This window comes from Lipophrys pholis (genome assembly GCF_963383615.2).
Source record: "Lipophrys pholis genome assembly, chromosome: 18".
NCBI lineage: Eukaryota > Metazoa > Chordata > Actinopteri > Blenniiformes > Blenniidae > Lipophrys > Lipophrys pholis.
Genome location: NC_137646.1, coordinates 25,964,263 through 25,981,091, shown reverse-complemented (window position 1 = coordinate 25,981,091; position 16,829 = coordinate 25,964,263). Strand labels below are relative to the sequence as shown.

Genomic DNA, 16,829 nt, shown 5'->3' with positions numbered 1-16,829 from the left:
AGTGCGACCGGACCCGCAGCGTCATGACGTCACGCTCGAGAAGATTTGATGCGTCTCTCGTTTCTCCCGAAAAAAAACGATTTTAAACTTTATTTTCACCCGCCAGCTTCCCACCGATGCACCAAAACAGCACACCGGACTCTCCCGCCATCGCTCCGTGTGAGTTAGAAACTCTCGTTTTCGCCAGAAAGTCTAATTTTAGCCAGAATGGTGGATGCCAACACCTTTAGCCACAGCGCCCAACCAGACTCCATTCATTTTTTAGCCGAATTCTTGACATCGTCCTTTAAGTTTAAAACGCTTAAAAACAAACTCAACTACATATCGTTTAACCTGTCTGTCGTCTGAACATCACGGTGAAATATATCGGTTTGATGTATGAATTATAATTTGTCCATTCCCCTCATTTTCTGTTCTTATGCCACCACTACACTCACCCACACATTTTGACTTTTGACGCGTCCTTTTTGCGCCATAGATAATATACGTGCGTCAGCTTTTTGCAGAAAGATCCAAGTCTGTTTGTCGTCTCTTGAATCGTTAACTGTGCTTATTTTGTCAGGTTGTCTGTGATTAAAATTCAAATAATCAGAATTTTCAATGGGAGTTTGGTTCATGTTTAGTGATCATATCCATGGATAAATACATTATAACAGATGCACAAATCTGTAATTCTATTAGTTTAAGTGATCATATGGAGGCTGAGTTATATTCAGGGAACTTTGTCGCTCATCTGATTGGAGGATTCTTGTTTTAAACTGATCCACGTGTGTTTTTGGAGAGTTTGAGTGAAAAGTTTTGAGAGAAGCTTTCGAGTCGTCCACATGTGACCCAGTGTCTCCGCAGGATGGCCACGCCGAGCAAAACCCCGCCGGGCGCCGACCCCAAACAGCTGGAGCGGACTGGGACGGTGCGAGAGATCGGGTCCCAGGCGGTGTGGTCGCTGTCCTCCTGTAAACCCGGTACGTCCCGGAACCAGAGACTCCCAGAACCACGACCCCAGAACTTCAGAAGTCTTAGGCACCGATTACCACAACAATTTCAAGTGAAAACACGAAACTTGCGTTGTATTTTGGGCGTCCGTTCACACAGCGGCAGTGCTCAGCAACGTTTGCAAAACTGCTCCCGGGGTGGAACTTTTCGAAAACGCTCAGGCTCCGTCCCGAGTCGACGGCGGTATTGCTGCTGCTACACGTTCGCACCACGTTGGTAGTAACTAGTTCCTCTGCACATGCTCAGTAGAGCCAATCAGAACAGTATGACTCCCAGTCCATACTCTCCTGGGACTTGGTGCTTTTATTTTGACAGTCACCGTGATACCAGCTGTTTTGTGTTCAGGGTTCGGGGTGGACCAGCTGAGAGACGACAACCTGGAGACGTACTGGCAGTCCGACGGATCGCAGCCTCACCTGGTCAACATCCAGTTCAGGTAACGCTGGGGGGGGGACGCGCTCCGGTACACGTCCGGTACACGTCCGGTACACATCCGGTACACGTCCGGTACACGTCCGGTACACGTCCGGTACACATCCGGTACACGTCCGGTACACGTCCGGTACACATCCGGTACACGTCCGGTAAACCTTCAAGACCCTCCAGATCCGTTCAGTCCAAAAAATAAAATCTGAATTCTTTAACAAAAGAACGAGTACATCCGGAGACAATCCGTCCGAATTCGGACTTTAATCCACGATTTCTCAGGGAAATTAAAAATTCCGCCAGCGTCTGAACCTCCGGAGTGTTCAGGAGCGGGACACGGTTCACGGATTAATCCAACTTTTTAAATGTGGGTATTTTTCCCGTTCTTGTGCAGGAGGAGGACGACGGTGAAGATGCTGTGCATCTACGCGGATTACAAGTCAGACGAGAGCTACACGCCCAGTAAGATCTCCGTCCGCGTCGGAAACAACTTCCACAACCTTCAGGAAGTCCGGGTAAGTTCTCCGTGACCTGAGCGGACCGGACCGCTGAGGTTCTCCGTCTGCGCTGACACTCTGTCGCTTCCTCGCGTCTCTGCAGCAGCTGGAGATGGTCGAGCCCAGCGGGTGGATCCACATCTCACTCATGAACCAGGTGAGGAAATCACCGGAACCGTTCCTCCAAGAACTGTTCTGTCTAGTCCCGTTCCGTTAAGAACTGCTCCGTCAAGAACCGTTCTGTCGAGGCCCGTTCTGCCAAGAGTCGTTCAGTCCATGCCCATTCTGTCAAGACCCGTTCCATCAAGAACTGTTCCATTAATAACCATTCTGCTAAGAACCATTCCCTCCTGACCCGTTCCGTCCAGACCCATTCTGTCAAGAACCGTTGTCTGAACCCGTTCCGTCCAGACCCGTTCCATCAAGAACCATTTTGTTAAGGATCGTTCTGTCGAGACCCGTTCCATCAAGAACCATTTTGTTAAGGATCGTTCTGTCTAGACCCCTTCTGCCAAGAGTCGTTCCATCCATACCCATTCTGTTGAGACCCGTTCCATCAAGAACTGTTCCGTTAATAACCGTTCTGCCAAGAACCGTTGCGTATAGACCCGTTCCAAGAACCTTTAAGTACTGTTCTGTCCAGACCCGTTCCGAGAGCCGTTAAGAACTGTTCTGTCTAGACCTAAACCTTTCAGGAGGAAACTCTCCAATGTGAAGTAGTTTTTCAGAATCTTTGTGTATTCCAGCGGACGAACGAGCCGATCAGCACCTTCATGATCCAGATCGCGGTTCTGGCAAACCACCAGAACGGCAGAGACACTCACATGCGGCAGATCAAGGTCTACACGCCGGTGGAGGAGAGCTCCATCGGGAAGTTCCCGCGCTGCACCACCGTCGACTTCATGATGTACCGAACCATCAGGTGATCGGGAAGAGGGCGGAGCCTCCACAACGGACTCAGACCTGCAGATGTGTTAGAACACGGGACACTCCACCCTGACAGCTTTTTTTTTTTTTAATGTTTCAGGAACAATAAAGTCTTAGCAACGCGTTTCCTCTAAGACTGGCCTGTAAAATACACGACCCCGGCGCCCACCGTTTCTCTTTACCCGGGTTTTGTTATCTCATGTTGAATTAAATGTTTTGAAGCCACAACGTGACTTTCTTTCATCGATGGAGACAAATCAGTGCAGTTCAGCCTTTTGACCACCAGAGGGAGCCAGAGGAGGCGGCGGCGCAGGGACGCTGGATGAGCCTTCGCGTTACAGATTCTGGTTTCTCAAGGTTTTTAAGGAGAAACCTCAAGGTTCTAAACCGGAACAACAGCCAGAATTAAACAGGTGATAAACCAGAGGGCTTCTGTCTGAAAAGAGTCGAGGTTCAACGTTTTCTGTCTCTTAGTGAACCGATTTCTACGTCTTTATACAAAATGTGTGTCAAGGTTTTATTTGTTTTGTTTTTCTAAATAAACGACGGCGGAAAACAATAAAAATAAACGGCCTGAATCGACTTGACAGAGTTAAAAACAGGATGTTTGAGTTCTCGGAAGGAAATCCATTAAATCAACGTGTGTGTGTGTGTGTGTGTGTGTGTGTGTGTGTGGGGGGGGGGGGGGGGGGGGGGGGGCTCTTAGTGTAATTGCTGCGCCATCAGACTGGTTCCATCTCACTAAAAGCTTTTTTTCGTGAACAGAATACCAGCCGCCGCCCGCGGTCGCCTCGCCGGAGGTCAAAAGGTCAAAAGGTCAAACACAGGATGCCTCCCGAGGGGCTGTGAAAGGATTCTGGGCGAGCGGGAGGCGGCGGTGAACGAAAGGCTGAACAGCGGCGCCGGGAGTTTTCAGTCTGGCTCTGACTTCACTTCACCCAACAGCGCCACCTGGTGGCCCAACCTGCGAACTGCATCATTTTAATTTCATCTGGAGCCTCGAGCAAAGCTGCGCCATGACCATCAACAGATTTAAAGTTGGGCTGTCAAACATCAGGCCCGTGTTCCAAAACCGGCCCGCCACAGGATCCAACATGGCCGACAAGCCGCGGAGCGTCATGGTGGAGGTTTCACAGAAATCAGGTTTTTAAAGTTTTTTTTAAAAGAATCGTCAACAAAACACCCGAGACCCGAGCGGCGATATCGCCGACGCTGCCATGACGGCTATACGAACATAGCTTACGTACCTGCAGGCGACGTTGCTGATGGATGGCGTCGCGTAATACTGGCCGGGGTATCGGGGATGATAGTGCCGAGTACAAGTACTCCGTGCAGTATCAGGACAGATACTGGTGTACTGCATCCCTAAAACAAACGTCGTGAATCAAACAGATTGGAAACGGAAACAGAAGTTATTAGAAAAACCTCTTTATTGGTTCATATATTCATCCCTTCATCCCCCCGACCGTATTTCCTCTTTTCTTTTTACAAAAAGTTGAATATTTACATCCTCGTCTTATTTACAATCTGTTTCTGACCATTTTTATGTATTTATTATTTTACATGATTACACGTTTCGGAGCCTCACAACTGCAAAGAAATTAAAAAAAAAAAAAAATCCACGTTTCCGCCGTTCCTCGTTGCCGTGGAAACGTCGCATGGGAATCTTGCTGATCTTGCTGGAGGCGTTGCCTAGCAACCGCAGCACATTGTATCATCATCATCATCATTATCATCGTCGTCCCCTTCGTCCTCGAAACAATTCTTTCTGAGGATCGACTGGATGAGCTGGAAAAACCAAAAGTGAGGAGAGGGAGATCCTGTCTGGAGGAGGGAGGAGAGGGAGAGAGGAGATCCTGTCTGGAGGAGGGAGGAGAGGGAGATCCTGTCTGGAGGAGGGAGGAGAGGGAGAGAGGAGATCCTGTCTGGAGGAGAGAGGAGAGGGAGAGAGGAGATCCTGTCTGGAGGAGAGAGGAGATCCTGTCTGGAGGAGAGAGGAGAGGGAGAGAGGAGATCCTGTCTGGAGGAGAGAGGAGATCCTGTCTGGAGGAGGGAGGAGAGGGAGATCCTGTCTGGAGGAGGGAGGAGAGGGAGAGAGGAGATCCTGTCTGGAGGAGGGAGGAGAGGGAGAGAGGAGATCCTGTCTGGAGGAGGGAGGAGAGGGAGAGAGGAGATCCTGTCTGGAGGAGAGAGGAGAGGGAGAGAGGAGATCCTGTCTGGAGGAGGGAGGAGATCCTGTCTGGAGGAGGGAGGAGAGGGAGAGAGGAGATCCTGTCTGGAGGAGGGAGGAGAGGGAGAGAGGAGATCCTGTCTGGAGGAGAGGGAGAGAGGAACTCAAACCGAAAAGAAAAAGTAATGCTGCAGTTTGTGTCATTTAGAAAAGGAAGTTTCTTAAAAAGAAAAAAAACTAAAATCTTGAGTGAATGTCGAGAATTTCTCCTCATTAAGTTGGAATATTTACAGGAAAAAAGTCATTTTGAAGTCGAAGTCCCGATGATGTCACCATTACGATGATCTCACCACGACGATGTCACCACGACGATGATGTCACCATTACGATGATGTCACCATGGCGATGATGTCACAACGGCGATGATGTCACAACGGCGATGATGTCACCATGGCGATGTCACCATGGCGATGATGTTACCATGGCGATGATATCACCACGGCGATGATGTTACCATGGCGATGATGTTACCATGGCGATGATGTCACCACGGCGATGATGTCACCACGGCGATGATGTCACCATGGCGATGATGTTACCATGGCGATGATGTCACCATGGCGATGGTGTCACCATGGCGATGGTGCCACCACGGCGATGATGTCACCACGACGATGATGTCACCATTACGATGATCTCACCACGACGATGTCACCACGACGATGATGTCACCATTACGATGATGTCACCATGGCGATGATGTCACAACAGCGATGATGTCACCACGGCGATGATGTCACCACAGCGATGATGTCACCATGGCGATGATGTCACCACGGCGATGATGTCACCACAGCGATGATGTCACCATGGCGATGATGTCACAAAGGCGATGATGTCACCACGGCGATGATATCACCACGGCGATGATGTTACCATGGCGGATGGTGTCACCATGGCGATGGTGTCACCACGGCGATGATGTCACCACGGCGGATGGTGTCACCATGGCGATGATGTCACCACGGCGATGATGTCACCAAAATCATTTCATTTTGGGTTGTTTTCTTTTAATACGACTGATTTTTTATATCATTTAAGATGGAAAACCCTGATGTGAAGACATTTGTTTTGTTTTGTTTTGTGAAAATAACTAAATAATAATTTGTAACATTGCTTTAAAAAGAAAATTAAGGTTTTGGAAGAATAAAAAGTAACTTTGTAAAACATCTTTTTTATGGTTTATAAAAGATTCAGTGTGGTTTGACACTACTACTACTGTAATACCTGCTACAACCACTAGAGGTCGCAGGCTGTTTCACCACCTTCTAAATAGCCGTGATTTCTAAAGGAAATGAAACAAAAACACTCAAATTGCCGCGTTTATCTTTGAATATCTGTTTCAGGACGTCACGGCTGCAAACTTCCTCAAATAAAAGTTTCTTTAATGGTAAATTTTCCCAGCGGATCAGCGAGACAAACTTCGTCACGTCAAACTGCAGCATTAAAGGTTCAGGTGTTTTGGTGAAGCTCCGCCTCCTCCAGTCGGCCACAGAGCGCCGCAACCTCCCAGAGAAAATTGGAAAAACCAAATGTAAACAAAATAAATAAATACATTTTTAACTGATGTCGCGCGTCTCGTTTGTGTCGGAGGGCTGGTGTCCGTCGCCGCCCGTGAGGCTCCACCCGGGCAGATTTGGTGGCTTCTGATTGGCCGGTTTGGCTCGTTGGTTCAGCAGCAGCAGGAGTGAACGCCCTCGTTTACATTCACACGTTGTCGTGGTAACCAGCTTTTTTTTTTCTTCCGTTGTGTCCATTAAAGCGTCAAACATTCATCGGTCGTCGCCGTCCGACATTTTCACTTCCTGTTTGGCCCTTCAGGACCAATCAGGACGCAGCGTGACATTCACGCCTGACAGCGGAGGAGTAACAATAAAAACGGTTCAGTCGTGACTTTGGTCCCAAAAAACAAACAAAAACAAACAAAAAAAGTCACTTTATGAAAGCTTCTTAAAAAAAATATATAAATTAACCCGACAATCCGTAATCGCCGTCCTTCGTCTTTCATCCTTCGTCCTCCTCAGTCCGTCTCCTCCTTCCTGTCCTCCAGGTCGAAGTCCAGCACCAGCAGTTTGGTCTCCTCCGTCCCGTTCCGGCTGCCGGCGGCACAAACCAGCCGGGTGTCGGACGCCCGGATCCTCCAGACCACGCCCCCTGTTCAGACACACAACGTCAGGGAACAAATATAGAACCCAGTACAAGGTGTGGTACTCATGTACTGGCTCACGTACTGACTCATGTACTGGCTCGCGTACTGGCTCACGTACTGGCTCGCGTACTGGCTCACGTACTGGCTCACGTACTGGCTCGCGTACTGGCTCATGTACTGGCTCACGTACTGGCTCACGTACTGGCTCGCGTACTGGCTCAGGTACTGGCTCGCGTACTGGCTCAGGTACTGGCTCATGTACTGGCTCACGTACTGGCTCAGGTACTGGCTCGCGTACTGGCTCGCGTACTGGCTCGCGTACTGGCTCAGGTACTGGCTCACGTACTGGCTCAGGTACTGGCTCAGGTACTGGCTCAGGTACTGGCTCACATACTGGCTCAGGTACTGGCTCACGTACTGGCTCAGGTACTGGCTCACGTACTGGCTCACATACTGACTCATTTACTGGCTCAAGTACTGGCTCATGTACTGACTCATTTACTGGCTCAGGTACTGGCTCATGTACTGACTCATTTACTGGCTCAGGTACTGGCTCAGGTACTGGCTCAGGTACTGGCTCAGGTACTGGCTCATGTACTGACTCATTTACTGGCTCAGGTACTGGCTCAGGTACTGGCTCACGTACTGGCTCAGGTACTGGCTCAGGTACTGGCTCAGGTACTGGCTCACGTACTGACTCATTTACTGGCTCAGGTACTGGCTCAGGTACTGGCTCACGTACTGGATAGTGTTTGGAAAAAGTCCCTAAAAACATTCTTACTCGTCTGATATGAAACTTGGACACGGATCATCAGTTTGAAGGAAAAAGGTTCTGGAATCAAACGAACAACAATCTTCTCCAAAATGACTTTAAAGTGAAAATTTACTCTGGTATCATTTAAAAACACAAAAAACTGCAAAACCAGAAAAGATTTAAATGGTTGAAAGAAAAGACTGGTGCAATGAATGAATAAAACTGTATAGAACCAGACAGAACGGGTCTGAACCAGACAGAACGGGTCTGAACCAGACAGAACGGGTCTGAACCAGACAGAACGGGTCTGAAATAGATAGAACGGGTCTGAACCAGATAGAACGGGCCTGAACCAGACAGAACGGGTCTGAACCAGATAAAACGGGTCTGAACCAGATAAAACGGGTCTGAACCAGATAGAACGGGTCTGAACCAGACAGAACGGGTCTGAACCAGACAGAACGGGTCTGAAATAGATAGAACGGGTCTGAACCAGATAGAACGGGTCTGAACCAGATAAAACGGGTCTGAACCAGATAGAACGGGTCTGAACCAGACAGAACGGGTCTGAAACAGATAGAACGGGTCTGAACCAGATAAATTTGACCTTAAAAAGATAAAGTTGGTGGAAAAGCAGATAAAACTTTCTAAAACTGATATGAAAGAAGTAAAAACTAAAAGAAATGGTTTAACCACAAACTCTGAAACTAAATAAATCTGCCTGAAACCGTGTAAAGTTTTTTAAAAACCAGTTAAATTTAAAGATGGTGGACTGGTGGACTGGTGGACTGGTGGACTGGTCCAGAACACGACCAGAACTGGTCGAAGATGAGATCAGACTAAAGTCTCCTCCAAATCAGTTCTGGTACTGGTTCTTAAGTTTCCGTCCTGACCTGATCCCCGGCTCTGCAGCGCCACCACGTCCCGCACCCAGGCTCCGGTCCGCAGGTCCCACAGCTTGACGGTTCCGTCGTCGGAGCTGGACAGAACCAGACCTCGACAGAACTGCAGGCACGTCACGGCCGACTGGTGCTTGTTGGGCCCTGCGGGACAACGACACCTCGTCAGTCATCGGAGTGCAGCTGGTCCTTGAACGCATCGCGCTGGTCCTTGAACGCATCGCATCGCGCTGAGCTGAGCGCTGGTCCTTGAACGCATCGCGCTGAGCTGAGCGCTGGTCCTTGAACGCATCGCGCTGAGCTGAGCGCTGGTCCTTGAACGCATCGCGCTGGTCCTTGAACGCATCGCGCTGAGCTGAGCGCTGGTCCTTGAACGCATCGCGCTGAGCTGAGTGCGCCTGCGGTTCCGCGGTTCCAGGACTCACCTTGCAGCGTGTGCAGACACTGTCCCGTCCGGACGTCCCACACTCGGACCGTAGAGTCGGCGTTGCCGGACACCAGGACGTTGTCGCGCAGCTCCATGCCGCTGGTCAGCGACTGGTGACCCGTCAGCGTGTGGATGCAGCCACCTGGGACGGGAGGACACGTCCACACCGTCACACTCAAACTGCGTTACGTTCTGGAAATGACTAGAAGGAGCGTCGAACTAGTTCCTGATATAGTTTCTAGTTTATTCTTAGGCCTTGGTTTATTCAAATTCCTTCAAGTCTCTTTTTGACTGGTCTTTAGACCACTTCCTGTCCCGTGTGAACCTGGTCTTTAGACCACTTCCTGTCCAGTGTGTACCTGGTCTTTAGACCACTTCCTGTCCCATGTGTACCTGGTCTTTAGACCACTTCCTGTCCAGTGTGTATCTGGTCTTTAGACCACTTCCTGTCCCATGTGTACCTGGTCTTTGGACCACTTCCTGTCCAGTGTGTACCTGTCTCAGTGTCCCAGACTCTGATGGACGTGTCCAACGATCCGCTGACCACAAACACGCCGTCGAACTGCAAAGAGACGAGGACAAGGTGTGACACCACGACCAAAACCAGGCGTGTGCGTGCGTGTGTGTGTGTGTGTGTGTGTGTGTGTGTGTGTGTGTGTGTGTGTGTGTGTGTGTGGTCACCTGCAGTGAGTACACTCTGTTGGTGTGTCCCTGCAGCGTGTGCAGACACGCCTCCGTCTCGGGGTCCCACACCTTCACCATGTAGTCGTAGCCGCCCGACACGACACGGCGGCCGTCGAACTGAACGCAGCGGACCGCCGCCACGTGGCCCGTCAGCACGTGGTCACAGCGGCCCGTCAACACGTCCCACACCCGCAGCGTGGCGTCCCGAGAGCCCGACACCACCCTGAGGGGGGCGACGCCTGATTGGTCAACGCTGAAGAGTATGTGTATGTGTGTGTGTGTGTGTGTGTGTGTGTGTGTGTGTGTGTGTGTGTGTGTGTGTGTGTGTGTGTGTGTGTGTGTGTGTGTGTGTGTGTTACCGGTTGCCGTGGAGATGCATGCAGCGCACGGTGGACGTGTGTCCGTACAGCGTGTGCACACACTCGCCGCTCTCGGCGTCCCACACCCGTAGCGTCCTGTCGGTGGAGCCGCTGATCACCGTGGCAACCGTCATCTGACTGCACCACACGCCGCCGGTGTGGCCGTTCAGCGTGCGCAGACACTGCGACGCACGCAGAGATTCCATCGTCAAACATCGTCTTTTATTTCATTTGAAATTTTTTGGAGTGAAAGTGAAGGAACGTGAAGAAGAGTGACGGTTTATTCTTTAAAACTTGATCCTTCCTCAAGTGTGTAAAACAAATATTGACACACGCAGTGGGAGCAGGTTCACCTTGAAGGTGTTTGTTGCCATGGTAACAGGGGTTAAACTTCGCCGTGGCGACAGTCGCTGGAAGACGCCGGCGACCGGCGCCGCGTTCCACCCACTGCTAATGAAGTTAATTTAAATGCAGCCGCCTGCAGCGGCGGGGAAGCACAGAACATGTGTGTGTGTGTGTGTGTGTGTGTGTGTGTGTGTGTGTGTGTGTGTGTGTGTGTGTGTGTGTCTGTGTGTGTGTGTGTGTGTGTGTGTGTGTGTGTGTGCTCGTCTTGACTGTGGTTACCTTGCCCGTGGCGGCGGACCAGACTTTGAGCGTGTTGTCGTCGGAGCCGCTAACGATCAGGTCGCCGCTGAACTGGAGACACGTGATGACGTGGTCGTCGTGACCTTTCAGAACCTGCAGGGACCGGGGGGGGGCAGAGTGGGACAGGGTGAGAAGGGTGGGGACAGGGTGGGGACAGGGTGGGAAAGGTGGGGACAGGGTGGCGACAGGGTGGAGACGGGGGGGGACAGGGTGAGAAAGGTGGGGACAGGGTGGGGACAGGGTGGAGACAGGGTGGAGACAGGGTGGGGACAGGGTGGGGACAGGGTGAGAAAGGTGGGGACAGGGTGGAGACAGGGTGGGGACAGGGTGGAGACAGGGTGGGGACAGGGCGGGGACAGGGTGGGGACAGGGTGGGGGTAGCCGTGGCCACGTGTCGAGCGCGTTCTGGTGCTCCGGTGCGAGTACCTGGGGCTCCCGGCCGTCGCCCTTCCTCCAGTTGGTCTCGATGCGGTGCTGGCGGAGGAACACCGACTTCCACGGGCCGAGCGCACACTTCCTGCGGGCGGACGACGCACACTCCGACACGCCTGCAGAGAGGACGACAGACCGGTTGCCACGGTGATTTCAGACCGGCGCTCCACGAGGAGAAACACTTTAGACCGTCCCGGGAAAAAAACTGCTAAAAAATGAAAATGCTACAGCGTTAGCGACGCTAACGGCGTTGGCCGTAATTAGGCTCATTAATGGAGGCGGCGAGTTAGCGGTAGCTTCATTAGCATGACTGTGACGCAATGCTAAGAGGCCTCATTGGTGTGACTGCTGAGTGCTGGCAGCGCGCCAAGACACACACACACACACACACACACACACACACACACACACACACACACACACACACACACACACACACACACACACACACACACACACACACACACACACACACACACACACACACACACACACACACACACACACACACACACACACACACACACACATCCAGAGGCACTGCATTGCGCTGAATGATGGGGAGCTGTCAGTGTGTGTGCGTACATGTTCCTCCATACTTTTCAAAATAAAGGCGTAGAGGTTACTTCCTCTTCCCACCTGGAAGCAAACCAAACTCACTCCGTTCTCCTGAGGCCTCGTCTACAAAGTTTCAAGCAAAAACTCACAGCAACAGTCTGAAAAACGACGTCCGCTTCCACGGAAAAAATGGTTCCACTTCGGGAGCCACTTTCAAAAAGTTGCGTGCTGTCCTGTTTCCATGGAGACGTATTTGGAACATTTTCAAAAAAGGTTGTGTTCTCCCCCATCAACATGAAGACAGAATATTCAAAAAGTTGCGCTGAGCCGTTACCTTCCTCTCGGCACTTCTCCCTCCACAGCAGGTTGTCTTCGGCCAGGATCCTCCAGTAGCGGCAGGTCTGCGCGGCCCGCAGCAGGTCCCGCGGCGCCAGGAAGGTCAACACGTACAGCGCCAACTGCAAACACGGGGAACGTCACGACGAGCCGTCACGGGGAAGTCCCACGGTTCCTCGTTAAAAAAAAGTGTCTTGGTGTTGGAACCTCAGTTGAAACTGAAAATCTGAATCTGGAAAGTGGCTGATTGTTTTTGTTTGGGGTCTTTGTTCAAACCAGACTCGCCCACAAGGGGGCGCCACCCCAAAACGGGAGGTTTCGATTGACACAAGAGGCTAACTCCATAAACTCACCTCTGTTAAAGTTAGCTGATAGCAGTTAGCTGCTATTGATAATATCTCCACTTTTACCTACTGACACCCGTTTTATCGTCTTTATATCTCCAGAAAAGCTGTGAACACTTAAATCTCTGGGCTTTGCAATTGAAACCCGACATTTAAGCAAAATAAAAGCCAAAATAAGACAGTTTTCACAATATCTCAATTTCCACCTAATAACACCCTGTTTTCACCTCTTTATATCTCCAGAAAAGCTGCGAACGTTAAAAACTCTGAGGATTTTCAAATGAAACTGGACATTTAATAGAAATGTCAAGTAAAATAACTCGGTTTAACGTTGTATCTCCTTGTTATTATTGTTATTTTAAACTATTAACACCCTGCCCTCCTCTTTGTATCTCTAGAAAAGCTGCGTTCTGGATCTCCGTACCTCTTTGGGCAGCAGCGATATGAAGTCTCTCTGGAACTGCGGCTCGATCACCTGCATCACGTGCTTCACCTGGCCGGTCTCGCACCGGTCGATCAGCTGGTCCAGGGCCAGCAGCCTCTCGGGGCCGCTCCACGTCTGAGGGCAGGACAGACACCGTCACCCTGCTGTCACATGGTCCCACCACAACCGCCACGTTTCACCATGACGCCACGTTAAAACACGACAGACGGCGATGAGGCCAAAGTAAAACATTGAACGAAGAATTCAATCCAGATCGGATTTAGGCCCCGTTTGTAAGACGACGTTCACGAGTGAAAACGCATCTGTCGTAGCTTTGTGGTCGTCTGTTTACACAAGTAACTGAGTAAGAGAAAACACATCGTTTCAAAAACGCCAACAGTCCATCTCCATGGCAACGTGGGAAAATGCTCCGTCTCCACGGAAATGGCAGGGGAAAAAAACATTTCAAAAACGCTCCGACTCTGTCTCCATGGAAACGAAGGAAATAACTCTGAACCCATCTCCATGGAAACAAGGGAAAACAGTCCATCTCTGCCGCCATGGAAACGAGGAAAAATGCTTCAACTCCGTCTCCATGGACACGAGGGACAACCCTCTGACTCTGTCTCCGTGGAAATGAGGGGAAACGCTCCGTCTCCATGGAGATGGGGGATAATGGTCCGTCTCCATGGAGATGGGGGATAATGGTCCGTCTCCATGGAGATGGGGGATAATGGTCCGTCTCCATGGAGATTGGGGAAAACCAACATTTCAAAAACACTCCTACTTCGTCTCCATGGAAATGAGAGAAAACTCAAAACGAGGAATAACACCACCAACTCTGTCTCCATGGGCATGAGGGAAAGCCCTCCGACTCCGTCGCCATGGAAACAAGGGAACATGCTCCAACTTTATCCCCATGGAAACGATGGAAAACACTCAGATTCTGTCTCCATGGAAACGAGGGGAAACTGTAAAATTTCGAATAAGCCCTGCCTCCATGTGAATGGGGGGGAAACAAGCAAGTTTTCAAAAACGCTCTGACTTCGTCTCCATGGAAACGGGGAAAAACTCGCATTGTTAGTGTTTATAACGGATTGTGCTCTGCTGCGTGTGTGTGTGTGTGTGTGTGTGTGTGTGTGTGTGTGTGTGTGTGTGTGTGTGTATGTGTGTGGTTTCATTACAAATACAACCAACAGCACCAACTAGTGGACCAACATGAAAACTACATCGTTTTCAGTGTTAATGCTATTTCTGCGTGAACGGACATTATTTTGAAAACCATTGCTGTGTAGATGCAAACTTGTTCTCACACTGAAACGTAAAAACGACGCGGTCTGACCGCGTCTTTGTTTCTCCGACCTCGCTGGCACTTCAACCCCCGAGCTACAAGCAGAAAGCAGTATTTTGTGTGTGTGTTTGTACTGTGTTCTTTTTTCCGTTACATAAGAGCAGCTCGGAGGCATCGCTGTGTTCGCGTGCAGCGAGCGGAAGAAACCGGCGCACTTTTACCAAAATGCAGAAAAGCACTGCAGGACGGCTGCTGCTGGGTTGCCATGTTTCTGAGCAGATCAGCAAACGCAGCAGAAAGTCAACAACTTGTTGGGTTCATCATTTCCATCATATCAAAGCTTCTGAACCATAAATATACTGTTTATATAGCTGTTATATAACAGGTGGAAACGCATTCATACAGTGCTATAAGATAAATAAAAACAACTTTTAAAAAAATGTGTTTTTTGCATTTCTTTTTCCGAAAAAATTTCGTGTTACGCGGCAACGGCAGAAACGCTGCGCTTTGAAAACATTCCGACCACGTCTCAATGGAAACGGCTCCCAAGGTGGAACTGTTTGAAAATGATCCGACTCCATGGAAACGGGGAAAAAAAGCAGCTTTTTGAAAACGTTTCAACTCTTTCTACTCGAAAAAAACGCAACTTTTCTGAAATGCTCCGTCTCCTTGGAAACGTAGGAAAAACTCCCATTGTTAATTTTTTTACAGTTTATTGATCTATTGTTTTATTGTTTCTGCCGTTGCCATGGAAACACAAAACTTTCCTGAAACAAACCCCCACAAATGATGCATTTTCACTTTTGAAACGTCACATAAACGGGGTCTTGCTCGGGTGGTCATAATGTTCTGGCTAACCAGTGAAACACAGTTAACCACTGTGGACTTTCCACTGGTTTCGGCTCCTACGAGGTATTTTATTTTCTAGATTATTCCGGACGTCGCCACAATCGTCCAGAGCATCACGGAGAGAGGTCGTGAATGACGTGGCTGTAAATCAGCTGACCTGGAAGGTACGGAGCCAGTCCTGCAGGCCCGACGGAGGCGGACCAGAGGTGACACGTCGCCGCTGAGCCGAATGCCCATTGGCTAGCCGCAGGTCGCCGAATGTGGTGGGCGTGGCCTGAACCACACTGGCTGGACTGTGGAGATACAGAAGGTGAAGGCTGCAGGCCGCAGCAAAGAGACACGTACTTCAAATGGAATCAAACCCTGGAGTTAGTTTACCAACGGTACACACTTTCCCTAAAGCCTCTAATGCTTCCACTGTGCAGTATGTGCCGGTACGGTACTGTACAGTACACTATGGTACGGTACGGTACACAAAGGTATGGTAGGGTACAGTACGGGACGGTACACAACGGCACGGTACGCTACAATACGGTACTGTACACTATGGTACAGTACGGTATGCTACAGTATGGTACGGAATGGCATGCTACAGTACGGTACGGTACACTACAGTACAGTACAGTATGGTACGGTACACTACAGTACAGTACAGTACGGTACGGTACGAACCTGGATATTTGGTGACTTTAGTGAGTTTACTGACGGAACAACAAAAAAACGTGATTATTGTTTTCGACTGTATTGTAAGTCTGTGATTGAGTCTCACATGTTCTCTTTTGTTTAAGTATCTTCATATTTTTTGACTAAATATTAACTAACGTGTAGAATCTTTCAGCTGAGACTGATCGTGCCCCTCAATTAGTAATGAATGAATAACAAATGTATTTAAATTAATACATTAATTTGAATTATTCATTAACTTTAATTAATCAATTACTTTTATTACAATTATTAATGATTAAATGACAGTTTACTTCAATTAATAATTTTAAGTTTTCATAAGTTACTTCCAGATTTATTACTTGCCGTAATCAATGACAGAACTCTTATTGCTGATCAACATAATGGTGCCCCGTGTGAGGTCTGGAGACACGTGGCTTTTGAGTCCTCCGAGTCGGCCCCTGATTCTCTTTAGTATTTGAGGTTAAATGGACTCAAATTGAAGTACAATATCACATACTGCTGGTGATTGAAGTACAATATCGCATACTGTTGGCCTTACCTGAGGAAAGCGTTGCCTTTGCAGTGCTTCTTCCCCGAAGGGAACGGCCGGCCGTCCGGACCGTGATCCAACTTCCTCTTCATCTGGAGGCGGAGAGACGCAAAGGGAAACACTGGTTACAAAACAATATCAGCTAGAGCTACACTCGGTAGAGCGCAGACCTTCACCAACGTCACATTTGTTTGAGTAACCGAGTTAGCATCACTAGCATGTTAGCCGTTAGCTCATATCGATGCTAACTAGCCTGTCAGGTCGCTAAAACACCGTGAAACACTGAGCAGGGAGCGTCTCCGTGGCAACAGACGCTGATCTCCTGCATGAGGTGCCTCTCTCATCCGCTTTGTATGGGACTTGTTTTCGCAGGTTTTTTTGGGATTTAT

General features: G+C 49.5%; 2 protein-coding genes across 3 annotated transcripts; one reads left to right on the top strand and one right to left on the bottom strand.

The window, feature by feature from the left end:
- Positions 1-9: 9 nt before the first annotated feature.
- anapc10 (anaphase promoting complex subunit 10) lies at positions 10-3,423 on the top strand. 2 transcript variants are annotated; one of them, XM_080485910.1, is made up of 6 exons: positions 10-159; positions 847-962; positions 1,339-1,429; positions 1,814-1,934; positions 2,020-2,073; positions 2,663-3,423. In XM_080485910.1, the coding sequence occupies exons 2-6, from the start codon at positions 848-850 to the stop codon at positions 2,840-2,842; spliced, it is 561 nt and encodes a 186-aa protein (XP_080342036.1). In that variant the 5' UTR covers positions 10-159; position 847; the 3' UTR covers positions 2,843-3,423. The 2 variants fall into 2 exon arrangements, with proteins under 2 accessions (XP_080342036.1, XP_080342037.1); XM_080485911.1 differs by having other exon boundaries at positions 18-159; positions 836-962.
- A 1,754-nt stretch (positions 3,424-5,177) lies between these two features.
- LOC308123418 (F-box/WD repeat-containing protein 7-like) lies at positions 5,178-16,532 on the bottom strand (the record flags this gene model as incomplete). The annotated part of the gene is made up of 12 exons (XM_080485908.1): positions 5,178-7,227; positions 8,870-9,019; positions 9,301-9,444; positions 9,798-9,864; positions 9,984-10,209; positions 10,346-10,527; positions 10,970-11,083; positions 11,417-11,538; positions 12,315-12,438; positions 13,085-13,219; positions 15,382-15,517; positions 16,450-16,532. The coding sequence occupies 12 exons, from the start codon at positions 16,530-16,532 to the stop codon at positions 7,094-7,096; spliced, it is 1,617 nt and encodes a 538-aa protein (XP_080342034.1). The 3' UTR covers positions 5,178-7,093.
- Positions 16,533-16,829: the final 297 nt, after the last annotated feature.